This window comes from Tursiops truncatus, chromosome 11, assembly GCF_011762595.2.
Source record: "Tursiops truncatus isolate mTurTru1 chromosome 11, mTurTru1.mat.Y, whole genome shotgun sequence".
Taxonomy (NCBI): domain Eukaryota; kingdom Metazoa; phylum Chordata; class Mammalia; order Artiodactyla; family Delphinidae; genus Tursiops; species Tursiops truncatus.
This window is the reverse complement of record NC_047044.1, coordinates 62400995-62415312: the sequence shown is the minus strand read 5'-3', so window position 1 is coordinate 62415312 and position 14318 is coordinate 62400995. Positions and strand designations below refer to the sequence as shown.

Sequence of the window (14318 nt, the reverse complement as noted above, 5' to 3'; positions counted from 1 at the left end):
CACCACTGTCCTGAAGGGGAGCATAAGAATGCTATGATTAGATGTGAGCTCAAAGCACAGGTTTACAACCTCAGAACTAGGCAAAAAAAAAACAATGGATGGGAAACAGTAGCGGAGATGTAGCACCCCTGACTCCTGGCCCCAGAATATTTCAGGGAAGCATGTGCAGAAAGAGCAGGCGCTACTCAGAAACAGAATGCCTGGCGAGGGAAAGCCAAGTTCAGTGAAAGAGAGGTGGGGCTAGGGAGGGTGAAAAGGGTAAGAATGTGGAGAAGTTTCTCTGCAGAACAGGGAGTTTCCAAGTCCCATTAATCACAGCTCAACACTGTCTCAAATCCTTCCCTTCCTTTCCACTCCTCCCGCCCCCCACCCTCAATAGCTTTCACTTGGGTTCTCAAGGGAGCCTCAGAATTTGTCTCCATGCTATCAATCTGTCACCTTTCCAATATACCTTTTACATTGTTTCCAGAAGCATCTTTCTAAATACAAGCCTGATAGAGACTTCCCTAGCAGTTCAGTGGTTAAGACTCCACACTTCATTGCAGGGGACACTGGTTTGATCCCTGGTCAGGGAACTAAGATCCTGCATGCTGCAGCCAAAAAAAAAAAAAAAAAAAAAGAGGGCACTAAATACAAGCCCGATCATAAAAACTTTCCATTGTTTCTGTTGTTTATCTAACTAAATCCTAAACTTAGCATGGCACTCAAGGCCTTCCAGCATCTGGCCCTAACTGAACTGTTCCAGTCCCTTCTCCCTTCTGTATTTCTCCATGCTCGATTGACTCCTTGCTTTCCTATTCCCTTTATTCATGTTCAGCTTCCACAAGCCTTTACTTGAACGTTTACTTGAACCAATAAACCTTATTTGTTCTGCTTTACGTTCAAGTTCACGGCTTTGAGTTCATAAGTCCCTCTCTTCCATTACCAGTGCTTCTTAAACTTCCCTGAAGGTAAAAATCACTAGGATACTTGTCAAAAACACAAATTCCTGGGTCCCATCCCAGATACACTGAATCAGAATCTTTAAGGGAGGAGCCTCAGAAGCCATTTAGGATGGTTTTAAAACATGTCCCCCCAAATCTCTGACATTTCTCTCACCAAAAGGTACAGTCAAATTCCCCTCCCTCTGAACATGAGCCAGCTTTAGTGACTTGGTGCTAATGAAGAGAATGTGGAAAAAGTGATACTGTATAACTTCTGAGGCTGGGTCATAAAAGGCTACACAACCCCTGGCCCTGACTCCCTTCCTTCTTTGTTCCCTCCTTCCCTCCCTCTCTGGATGCTTGCCCTTGGAACCCAGCCAAGCAAGCCAAGCAGCCACATGGAAAAGCCATATGTAGGTGTTCTGATCATGGACGCAGCTGAGATCCCAGATGACTGCCAGCATCAACCGCCTGACTTGTGAGTAAGCCTTTAGATGACTAGGGCCCCCAGTTCTGAGATACCGGGGATGGTGAGGGGAACAGAGGCAAGCCCTGCCCAAATTGGAGATTCACAGTAAAATAAGTATTGTCATTATTGCAAGCCACTAAATTTTGAAGATTTTTTTTCCTGTGTAGCAATAACTGGAACACCATATTATTCCCCCCCACCTTTTTTTTTTTTTTTTTGGCCACGCCACTTGGCTGGTGGGATCTCAGTTCCCCAACCAGGGATTGAACGCGGGCCGTGGCAGTGAAAGCCCGGAATCCTAACCACTAGGCCACCAGGGAACTCCCTGGAACACCATATTATTAACAGGTACCTCATGTGATTCTTAAGATGAAGGAAGTTTGGGGACTTCCTCTACTATACAAACTATACTAAACTGTAGTATTACATTCCTTGAGGTCAGGAATTAAGTCTTAATAGTTTTCCAGAGCTTGATCCCTTTTTTCTGAAATAGCTTTATTGATTTTCGTTTTTTGATAAGAATGATACATTTGACATAAAAATTAAAGCAATGTAAAAAGCATAACGTAGAAGGTAAAAGAGCTATGCGGTCTCACCCCCCCCCATGCCACCTTAAGTGATACCCATGGTCAACAGGATGGAAGGGCAGTGTTTTCCACAGAGCAGGTGGTTGATGGATTTGTCACTGAAGAAAAGGTGACAGTGCAGATTACAGAAACTTCCTACTGGTATTTAGCTGTATTCTAGATATAGCTCCAGAATCACTTTCTTCAAATCTTTACCACCTTTCTTCTCTTACACGTATCATAGCTTCCCATTAATTAACAAACTCTACTAGTGAGGTAAGCTCTGCCCTAAGCTCTATGGCATCTCTATTTGAGTGAAGTTAACGTGCTTACCATCTCTGGTATATTATTAACATACCATTCCCTCAACATTTGTTGAGTGCCTACTATGTTCTAATCACCATGCTACACACTAGGGATATAAAATACGCAGGAAAGGGGCCCTCGTACCAAAAAACTCATGGTCCAGAGCAGGGGTCAGCAAACTTTTTCTTAAAGAGCCAGACAGTAAATATTTTAGACTTTGAGGGCCATATGGTCTCTGTTGCAATTCTGCTGCTGCAACTCTGCTGCATGAAAGCAGCCATGGACAATACACAAAAGGACATGGCTATGTTCTAATAAACCTTTATTTACTAAAACAGGCAGCCAGTAGGCTGTAGTCTGCCTACATAGTTTACACTGTTCAACAGAACCTTATGCAATGGTGAAATGCCTCTGTGATGTCCAGTATGGTGGCCACCAGCTACATGTAGCCATTGGCACTTGAAACGTGGCTAGTGCAGCTGATGAACTGAATTTTAAGTGTTTTTAATTTTAATTAATTTAAATTTAAGTAGCCACATATGTAGTGGCTACCCTATTGGACCATGCAGGCACAGAGTGCACCTAATACTCCCTTCAAGTAAAAACCTACCTCAAAATTCATCTCAACCAGAAAGCCTTCCTGACTAGCTTCTGCCCACGGTGTTCACTCTCTCTCTCGTATTTTATATCTAGTCCTTACTCCTGTTCATTCTGGACTTGCTGACATTTTGCTTAATAACTAATGTGTTTTATAATTTCTTTTGTGTTTATAATTCTTTCTTTCCCCAACTGAACAAAAAGTCAAGTACAGAGAATGTGTATCCTGATTATCATCATCTTCCTTCTCCACAGAGCCTTGTGTGGTACTTAAAATCCAGAAGGTGCTCAGAAAAGCCATTTTACACCATGTACTTCCTTTACCAATCTCCCTGACAGGTGGTAATGTTTGCTCAAGACAGATGGTCCTTTTGGACCAGGATCAGCACTTACTTGGAGAATATTTCTACAATAGCCGATGACTTGTTCTTGTTGACAAGAGAAAGTTCTTTGGCCGTAACCCTCAATGATAGTGAAGTCCATTGCCGTCTATTAAATGGAGTTGATTCCATCTTGTCTACAGATACTGAAATACCTATGTGACAAAGAAAGTCAGAATATCAGACACAGAAGAGGATTCTCCAGCATCCAAGGACTGGCAGCGGTGTGGTGTTAAGTGAGAGAGCAGAGAGCCCTGGAGCAGCAGACTGTAGTCCTCTACCGGTTCTCTCAAAAACTGTAACCTTGGTCAGATGATTGAATTTGGGTTGTAGTTTCCTGTAAAATGAGAAGGTTAGATCAGGTAATCTCTAAGGTCCCTTTCAGTTTCCATCATTTTATGACTGACCCCACTGTGCAAACAGTGATTGGCCTTTCCCTGAACTTAAGCCTGTTCCAAAGTCACATTTGGAGTGAAATGTCCCACTCTTCTGAGTTACATCCCAGGGGAAGTACAATTGGCATCTCTGTAGAGTCAGGTCCAAATTAGGTTCTACCTACATCCAAGTTTTTTTGGCTGCCCTCTCTCCCCAAGTTCTGTAGCAATGACCACTTGGTGCTGGGGAGAGAGCTGTGGATACAGCATAGAATAAAACAAAGAGCATGGGCTTTAAGGCAAGGTAGACTTCAAATGAAATCAAAATTTTGTAACCTTGAACAAATTATATAACCTTTTCAGTTTTAGTTGCCTCACTGTAAAATGAGAATACCTACCCTTACAGGGTTTTTGATGTGGGTTTTAAGGAGATAATATACTTAAAATACTAGGCATTAATTATAGTAGTATGAAGAACATTTTAAGTATAATATATTAGTACTGGCTTCAAGTCAAAGAATATATACAGCCATACCCTTGACATCACCTAGACCCTATCCATTAACTGGATTATTTGTTTTTGCCCCAGTAATTATCAAAGGAGTTCCAACCTTTGTTGGAGGTGAGATTAGAAATGAGTCAATAGTTTCCTTATTTGAAGACTGAACAATATAAATGAAAGTGCTACTTGTAGCTCTCCTGACAACCACAGAGCATAACTTATCTGGTAGAAAATATGGTTCATCAGGCACTGCTTCCAACAGCCTTGACAACAGCAGAACACACAATGTGCTTAACCAAGCAATGTGGGCTACCATTTCACACTAAAAGTCCTGTGATGCAAAGTAAGTGATAAGTGACCCAAAAAGACCACACTACTTTTCCATTTGTAGTACCTGTTCTCCCCACTAAAGCCTTGTCTGAAAACAACATTAGTTTTGTTGTTTTTGTTTGTTTGTTTAAATCCCCATGTTGTAAGACAACATTGAACCCTCTTATGGTAAGGAGCTCTGATGTCAAGAGACACATGTACTAAATGGGAGTGTTGGCCTCATTACTTAAAGCTCTGTGTCCCTCCCTAAAACTCAGATTTTTCATCCATAACAACAGTACTTACTTCATGGTATCTTTATGAGGAATAAATAAGATAAAGAAAAAAAGACCCTGACATAGAATAAGTAAGCAATAAATGTTAGTTTTTTGTATTATCTCTTCTCCCTGGATAAAATAACCTTAATTCTACACATGTTCTTTGAAATAAACCTGCGTGTATCAAATAATATATGACATTTGTCTATCTGCTTTCCAGTTTGTAACTGACAGACCTACCAGACCTTGGCAGGCGTTTCTCTAACAAGAAAATGACACAGCTGTTTATTCAGTTAAACGTAATTATGTATAACCACAATAATGACCCTTTAAGCCAAGTCCACGAAATACCGAACAACACTTTTAGACATTATTTGGTACAATTATGCTTCCAATGTAAGTACAGGTATAAATGTTGTCAGTTCTAAAGGGATCAATTATGGATCAAAAAAAAATACAGAATATATGTTCTTACACTTGTTCATTAAAAAAGGAAAAGCATTAATGGAGTTAGACTCTAGATGCAAGAGAAGTTAAGGTAGGGAAAGACAGAATGAGGACACACTGGGAACAGCCTTGAAAACCATGCTAATAGGATTCCCTGGTGGTCCAGTGGTTAGGACTCAGTGCTTTCACTGCCATGGGACCGGGTTCAATCCCTGGTTGGGGAACTAAGATTCCACAAGCCAAGCGGCATGGCCAAAACAACAACAACAACAACAAAGAAAACCACGCTAAGGAATCGGGACCATATTCCAACAGCAGAAAGAACTAGCCTGTGGGTGAGCAGAGATGAGATCTAGTTGTCATGTGTCATTCCCTAGCACATGCGTGACCTTCATGGCAAATGAAAAAAAGGATTTCCCTGAGCCTCAGTATCCACATCTGTAAGAAAAGAGCTCTGTAGTGGATTACCCAGTCTCAATGGTGGAACACTGGGAGTTTCTGAAAAAGCAAGTAACGTAATAAAAGCCATGTTTTAAAAGCTGATTCTGGGACTTCCCTGGTGGTGCAGTGGTTAAGATTCCGTGCTCCCAACACAGGGGGCCTGGGTGCGACCCCTGGTGAGGGAACTAGATCCCACATGCATGCCGCAACTAAGGAGCCAGTGAGCTGCAACTAAGGAGCACACGTGCTGCAACTAAGAAGCCAGTGAGCCGCAACTAAGGAGCACACCTGCCACAACTAAGGAGCATAGCTCCCGCAACTAAGGAGCACGCCTGCCCCAACCAAGACCCAGCACAACCAAATAAATAAATAAAATAAATATTTAAAAAATAAAAGCTGATTCTGCAGCAGTGTGTAACTTGATAAGACCGGAAAAGCTTGGAGTCTTATTTACTAGTCAAGAAGATCCTAAAACTGTCTAAGTGAAAGGTAATCAAGGTTTAAATTAGCATAGGTGGGAATGGAAAAGTGGGAAGAAAGAACTGAGAGTTCTTAGAATAAAACGGACTTAGGGTGAGAGAAGGAATCAAAGGTGGCATCATCGAACTTGAACCATTAGAAGGTTGTTGATGCCACTAACAGAGAGTACATAGAGGAAGAAGAGGAGGAATGAAGAGCTGTGCTTTACACATGCCAGCAAGAAAAATCCTAGTGATACACAGCAGGGAGTTGAAAGGTTAAAAATCAGACTCTTAGAAGGAAAGGAACATTTTAAAACATCTAAAAACATCTAGTTACGCAAAGCACGTCTCAATCCTCACAACCACTTTAAAAGATTGGTTTTATTAGCGTACCTTTATGATGAAGAAACTGAGGTTCAGAGATATTAAATAACTTTACAATGATTACTTAGCTATAAAGTAGCAGAGCTGGAATTCAAATCCATATTCTGTCTGATTCCAAAGTCAATTTTCTTTCCACTACGAGTATGAGTAATGATTAAGACCATCACCTTTAGCCAAGGTCGAAAACCGGGCAGCAAAATCTCTGAACTCACCTAGCTGCAACCCACACAAATGATCTTTCGGTAAGAGTGTGGTGGCAAGTATATTCCCAGAATGGTTAGCATCAGAGATAACTTTAAGTTTAGCATCAGAGGTAACTTTAAGTTGCTCTGAAAAGAATTTCAGAGAAACTTAAAGTTACCTTGGGCCTGTTTGAAATACTCTCCCATCATGAATATCTTGGCTTTCTGGGCTTGCATTAAATGTGTGATATCTCCCCCAACTCACCCACTCTGTCTCAGATGACAGTCCCATTCTCAGACTTCAGGACAACTTCCTTAATCCTAGAAATCCTGTTAAGAGTGAAAAGGGCATGTACAACACCTAAAAAAACTCTTCCAGAAGGATGTATTCAGTTTGGGCTACAATATCCTTGAATATTCTTTCCAGAAGCCCAGTGGATTTTAAGATCCAATCCATTGCATTGTCATATACAAATAATGACGGCAGCTATCACTTATCGGGCACTTACTAACTCTAATTCTTACAACACTCCTGGAGATAGACTATTTCCGTTAAAAAACAAACACAAACAAACAAACAAAAAAGCCACCTGTGGTTTATTGAGGTTGAATAATTTGCCTACGGTCATCTAGCTAACATACGGCCCAGGCAGAATCCAGTGAGACTCCAAAACCCAAACTTCAACTGTGAAGGAAGAACTGCTGGATTGGCAGAACTTTGTGCAAGAGTTAAAGGAAACAGATATAACAAAAATAACTCTAAGATTAACCTAGCCTCAGAGACTAGGACAGTGGTACAGCAAGTAATAATGCGATACATAGAAAGGGGAACTATTTGCTAAGAGGAAGATGCCTTCCGTTTCAGGTACATATGGCAGATTTTTACATCAAGAGAGACATCAAGTAATCAAATCCCCCTTTTTACAGTAAGGGAATTAAGCCACATAAACACCCGATAACTCTCCCAAACTCACCAGCTAGTCAGGATGAGAGCCAGAGCTATTCCCAGTTCAAAGTTGTTTTATCACACCAGGTAGCTTGAGGTGGAACAGCTAAACCCCTTTGGGTGAGCTATAGCCTGGATATAAAGATCTCTGAACAAAGGTCCTTGAAAATAAAGGGTTGGGCAATGACACACTGGGAAATTTGGCCCCAGGTATCTGCTTCCTCAAGAGATTGCTTAGGGTGAGGCCTGGAACTGCTTGGGAAACCAGCTCTAATAAATTCATCTACAGCTTTACCTAACCAAGCGAATTGTCTCCCGGAAACAAGGCTGGGACAAAAGCAAAGGAGCTGCCACTAATAAAATCCTGTTCTTAAAAATCCAATCTCATGGGATTGACATATATACACACTACCATGTGTAAAACAGACAGCTAGTGGCAACCTGTTGTACAGTAGCACAGGGAGCTCAGCTTGGTGCTCTGTGGTGACTTAGATGGGTGGGATCAGGGGTAGGGTGAGAGGAAGGCCCAAGAGGGAGGGGATATATGTATACATATAGCTGATTAACTTCGTTGTACAGCAGAAACTAACACAAGATTGTAAAGCAACTATACCCCAATTTTAAAAAAAAATCCAATCTCAGTCATATCTTTCTTGCTCTCTCTCTTTTTTTTTTTCCTCCTGAGATGGCTGCTTGTGCAACAGGCATAGTTGCTTGAACATAACCTCAAAATAGAGAACAAAGTACAAACTCACTTGTTAAGAAAAAATGTTATCTTTTAGAAATAGATTGTAGACTTAATTAAAAGAAAAAAACAATCTAAAAAACTTCAAGGTGCAAAGGGAAATTCTAAGCAAAAGCAACATGAAATGTGTTCCCACATAATTTTTTTTAGAATATAAACTACATTTATCTCTAAGGGTATATTTTTGTACAAAAAATAGTGACTAGGGCTTCCCTGGTGGCACAGTGGTTGAGAGTCCGCCTGCCGATGCAAGGGGACACGGGTTCGTGCCCCGGTCCGGGAAGATCCCACATGCCGCGGAGCGGCTGGGCCCGTGAGCCATGGCCGCTGAGCCTGCGCGTCCGGAGCCTGTGCTCCGCAACGGGAGAGGCCACAACAGTGAGAGGCCCGCGTACCGCAAAAAAAAAAAAAAGTGACTAAATTCACCCGGGCCATGCGGCATGTGGGATCTTAGTTCCCCGACCAGGGATGGAACCCTAGTCCCCTGCAGTGGAAGCACAGAGTCTTAACCACTGGACTGCCAGGGAAGTCCTGATGTTGAAGTAATTTTAGATTTACACAGGAGCTGCAAAGATAGTAAAACGTTTCCATATACTTTTCACCTAGCTTTATCTTACATTACCACAGTACGATTATCAAAATTAAGAAATTAACATTGGTACAGTACTACCAAAGAAACTATAAACTATATTCAAATTTTACCAGTTTTTTCATTAATGTCCTCTTTCTATTCTAGCACCCTATACTGCACTTAGTTGTTGTGTCTCCTTAAGGCTCCTCCAATCTCTGACAGTTCTTCTGTTTTTCCTTGCCTTGAATGGCCTTGACACTTTAAAGACTACTGGCAGATATTATGTAGACTGGCCCTAATATGGGTTTCTTGGTTTCTCGAATAAAAAGAACCCGGGTTCCTTGGAGAAGTGGTTGATACAGAGCTGGGGAAGGGCAAATACAAGATAAGCCTGGACAGGGAACTATCCTCAGTATCTAATAATAATCTATAAGGGAAAAGAATCTGAAGAAGAATCGATATTATATGTAAATGTATAACTGAATCACTTTGCTGCACACCTGAAACTAACACAACATTATAAATCAACTATACTTCAATTAAAAAAAAAGAGATGGGGACTTCCCTGGTGGTCCAGTGCTTAAGAATCTGCCTTCCAGCTGAACTCCGGTCGATCCTTGTTTGGGGAACTAAGATCCCACTTGCCGGGGGCGGGCAACTAAGCCCACACGCCACAACAAAAAAATCCCGCATGCCGCAACCAAGACCCAACACAGCCAAATAAATTAATTAATTTTTTAAAAAAGAGATGAAACAAAACAAGATAAGCCTGGAACATCTCTCAATTCTTAAAAAGAAGTTGTTTTTTTTTTTTAAATATGATGTTTTCTCAGATTAGATTGAGGTTATAGAATCTGGGGAAGACTACTACAGAGCTGATGTGCCTCCTCAGTGCATCATATCAGAGGATACATGATTTTGATACCTTATTACTGATGATGTTAACCTTGATCACTTGGTTAAGGTGGTACCTGCCACGTTTCTCCACTATAAAGTGACTATCTTCTTCCCTTTATATCCCTTAGTTCCCCGACCAGGGATCGAATCTGCGCCCCCTGCAGTGGAAGCACGGGAGTCTTAACTACCAGACCACCAGGGAAGTCCCATACTGTGGTGTTCCAATGGTGATTTTCTGTTGCCCTCATTCCTTCTACATTTATTAATTGGAATTATTATATAAGGAAGAATTATCCTATAAGGAGGAATTACCCTTTCTCCCTCATTTATTTATTCAATCATTTATTTATACTCGTACAGACTCATGGATATTTATTTTATTCTCTGGGTTATGATAATTCCTGGATTATTTTATTCCCTGGGTTATGTTATTTTGTTGCATAGATTATTCTACCTTGGCCATTTGAAGCTCTTTCAGCTTGGCTCAGGTGTCCTTTCAAGATGCCACCAATTTTTTTTAAGCACTTCCTCACTTTCTAGCTCTGTAAGATGTTTCAGATTCATCTTGTGCTTGCCCTGCCCCAGCTCTGGAATCAACCACTTCTCCAAGGAAGTCTGGTTCCTTTTATTGCAGATACCAAGATCTGGACATTAGGTGTACTCATTGCTACGGAGATGTCACTGCTTCTAGGCTCTCAGGGGACAGAACTAGGAATATATGTATGTATATTAACCCATATATATATATACACATCTATATTTCTATATTTATCTCTATATTTACCTATATATATTTATATATAAATTTATAAATATATACATATATATTTTTAAACTATAAATTCATAGTGATACTTCTGACTCCAATCTAGCATCACAAAATTCATTCTAGTATTCCCTTTTATTTATTTGTAACTTCTTTCTCTGAGGGTGAGAAGCTTAATTTCATAGAATGTGGAGCGAAATCTAGAATCTCCAAAATGATGCCATTGCCAGTTTCTACTCCCTTGATACACCATATATTTCTTCTTTACACTTAGACTGTTATCCCTTCCTCAATATATTCACCTTTCAAGACTCAAGTGAAAAGACTACCTCCTCAAAGAACCCTTTCCTGAACTGCCCTAGCCTTCTCCCAATCAGCATAGGTCACTTCCTCTGCCTTATAATAATTTTATAAATCATACTCAATAGAAAGTTTCTTGAGGTGAGAGGATAGATCTACTTTGCCTCTTGCCTTCCTAGTATCTTGCTTTTTTTAAATAGAAGGAACTCTATAAATATGTCTTGAATAAAACTGCATGAAGGTTTCAATTTTATCCAAAACACTATTAGTACAAAAAATGACTGCCATTATATAGTCCTAAGGCAAGTTGAGACGGTAAATATCATTTTTCAGAACTGTGAATTAGTAATTTTAGCTTATTCAAACTCTGAGATAAACTCAAATGATATGAAAAAAGAAAATGAAAACACTAAATAACTTCAAATACTATGCATAAAAGGCTCACTACTCTATTATTCAGCAACATGGTGACATACAAGTCTATAGCATGTTAGAATAATCATTGCTACTGTTCTTGGAAGAGCTTCAGCCAGGTCTCTGTAGAAACATATATCCTAGACAATGGGGAAATTGTAACAATGACCAAATTCCCCAGGGTCAGCAAGGATATAGATATTTGCATCAGGTCAGAGTTACCAATAACATTTGTCTCTTTCTTATCTCCTCTATAAGAATATTTTGTTCTTAAAAACACTAAGAGGGGGCTTTCCTGGTGGTGCAGTGGTTGAGAGTCCGCCTGCCGATGCAACGGACACGGGTTCGTGCCCCGGTCCGGGAAGATCCCACATGCCGCAGAGCGGCTAGGCCCGTGAGACATGGCCGCTGAGCCTGTGCGTCCGGAGCCTGTGCTCCACAATGGGAGAGGCCACAACAGTGAGAGGACCGCGTACCGCAAAAAAAAACACAACAAAACAAAATACTAAGAGGGAGGGCTTCCCTGGTGGCACAATGGTTAAGAATCCGCCTGCCAATGCAGGGGACACGGGTTTGAGCCCTGGTCTGGGAAGATCCCACATGCCGTGGAGCAACTAAACCCGTGCGCCACAACTACTGAGCCTGCGCTCTAGAGTCCACGAGCCACAACTACTGGGCCCACGTGCCACAATTGTTGAAGCCCGCGCGCCTAGAGCTGGTGATCTGCAACAAGAGAAGCCACCGCGATGCGAAGCCCATGCACCGCAACGAAGAGTAGCCCCCGCTCGCCGCAACTAGAGAAAGCCCCTGCACAGCAACGAAGACCCAAGTCAGCCAATAAACAAATAAATAAATAGACTTTTTTTTTTTAAGTTTTTTTTTTTTTGCGGTACGCTGGCCTCTCACTGTTGTGGCCTCTCCCGTTGAGGAGCACAGGCTCCGGACGCGCAGGCTCAGCGGCCATGGCTTACCGGCCCAGCCGCTCTGCAGCATGTGGGATCCTCCCGGACCGGGGCACTAACCTGTGTCCCCTGCATCGGCAGGCGGACTCTCAACCGCTGCATCACCAGGGAAGCCCCCAAAAAAGTATTATTAAAAAACAAAACAAAACAAAACAAAACACTAAGAGGGAATTCCCTGGTGGTCCAGTGGTTAGGAGTCCGCGCTCTCACTGCTGAGGGCCGGGATTCAACCCCTGGTCGGCCCTCAAGCTGCATGGCGTGGCCAAAAAACCCAAAACAAAACAAAACAGAAAAACACTAAGATCCAGGGCAAAAGTAACGAAAAAAGAAGTTGTAAAACTGAGAAGCAATTTCACTGGAAACTGCTCATCAAAGAATCAGAGCAATCTTCACTAGGCAGTTACAAATATTCACCCTAAGCAATTCACATGTTACTATTCCAGAGATAAAAGAAGAAGAAAGTACCCTCAGATATAATCTTTCCCCCTACCTGGCCTATGTCAGGAGAAAAATAAGTGTCACAATATTGACTCTTCTATCTTCCCCAGACCCTAACTTTACCTCCACCTCTGACTTTGCCCTAAAAACATGCTCACATTTCTGGGGTGTGTGTGCGTGGAAATTTGTATATATGGATTAAGGAAATAATCCTTTTTTCTCTTAAGCCCTTTCCCCCCTCAAACTACCATCTCACCTTGCTCCCATCTTTAGAAACTTAGTTTCCGGGTCCTCATTGTTTCCACTTCCTCATCTTCTATTCATCCCTCTGCCCACTTGGGTGTAGCTTCTACTCCCACCATCCTGTTGAAATTATTCTCCTGAAGACCTCTTACTATCAAATCCAAGGACCATGTCTCAGTTTTTATCACTCTCTGTTGACATTTGAGTTGTTGATTAATCCCTCATTTTCGAAATTATATTTCTCCTTTTTTCTTAAATGGAACTCTCCTGCTTCCTTTCCTATCTTTTAAACCATTCACAATTTTCTCATGGAATCCTCTCTCCCTCTCTCTCTCCACCCCTGTTCCTAGACATTACTCAAAGGTCAGTATCTCTCCTCTCTCTGGGTAAGCTCACCTATGCTGAAGTCATCAAAGGTAACTTACACCAAATGATTCCCAAAGCTGTATCATAAGCCCTAACCTTCCTGACTTTCCACTGTACGATGGATAGCTTCATGTGTCACATAAATACACAACATAATACAGCCTAAATCATATGTATCATCCTCTTACCATTACCCTTCAAATTAAGTTTACTTAACCACAGATAATTTTTCTCCAAAGATGAGCTGGCATATGAATTTTTGCTTATATAAAATAAATAACATAGCATGAAAGACAGTATAACGGTAACAAAATGTGTACAAGGTCTGAAGTCAAAAAGAGGACTTCCAGGGTCTCACTCTGCCTCTTTCTAATTGTGTTGACCACAGGCACTTGATTCAACTCTCTGAAGAGTATACCATCATTAACCTTAGCTCATCAAAAATGCCTAACCTGTGACACATAGTGAAGAGAGAATGGCATAGGGGCTAAGAGCCTGGGCCTTCCTCCGTACATGTTGCTCCCTCTGTCTGAAAATACTTCAGACCCTCCCTGGCCTTATGATATAGGTCCCAGCTTAGATGACACTTTCCTCCAGATGCTTTCCCTAACCCCGAAGACTGGGCTAAGAGGTTTCTCTTAAGTTTCCAAAGGACTAGACCTACCCCAACATTGATCACACTGTATTTTTTGGATCACATTGTACTTTAACTCTAGAACAGTGCCTGGCACATGGGTGGGTACTCAAGTATTTGTTAAATGAAGGGAGGTTTACCAGGTATCTGAAATCATTTGTTGGATTCACCTATTTTTATAAACTAGTACTTTGGGGGGGAAAGAAAGTGAAACAAAACAGTGGGTTATGTCTGTTTATTCCGAGATAAATCATTCCAAATAATGGGAAACCAGAGGATATAGCCACCGAAAAAATGGTCTCTAGCATTAAACTCAGTCATAATAAAACGTAACCTTATCTATACAGATTGTTTTAGTTCACTCCCTCTGTTGGAATATTTCAGGTATTTTCTTACAAATGCTATTTCTTACAAATA

At 41.3% G+C, this 14318-nt stretch overlaps 1 protein-coding gene across 2 annotated transcripts in view; it reads right to left on the bottom strand.

The window, feature by feature from the left end:
• The window catches only part of LIMA1 (LIM domain and actin binding 1), an 83248-nt gene that overhangs the window by 51004 nt on the left and 17926 nt on the right, over positions 1-14318 (bottom strand). For both annotated transcript variants that reach the window (XM_019934458.3, XM_019934462.3), the window contains exon 2: positions 3255-3396. In XM_019934458.3, coding sequence (XP_019790017.1) covers positions 3255-3373 — 119 coding nt within the window. In that variant the 5' untranslated portion in view covers positions 3374-3396. The remainder of the gene's footprint in view (positions 1-3254; positions 3397-14318) is intronic.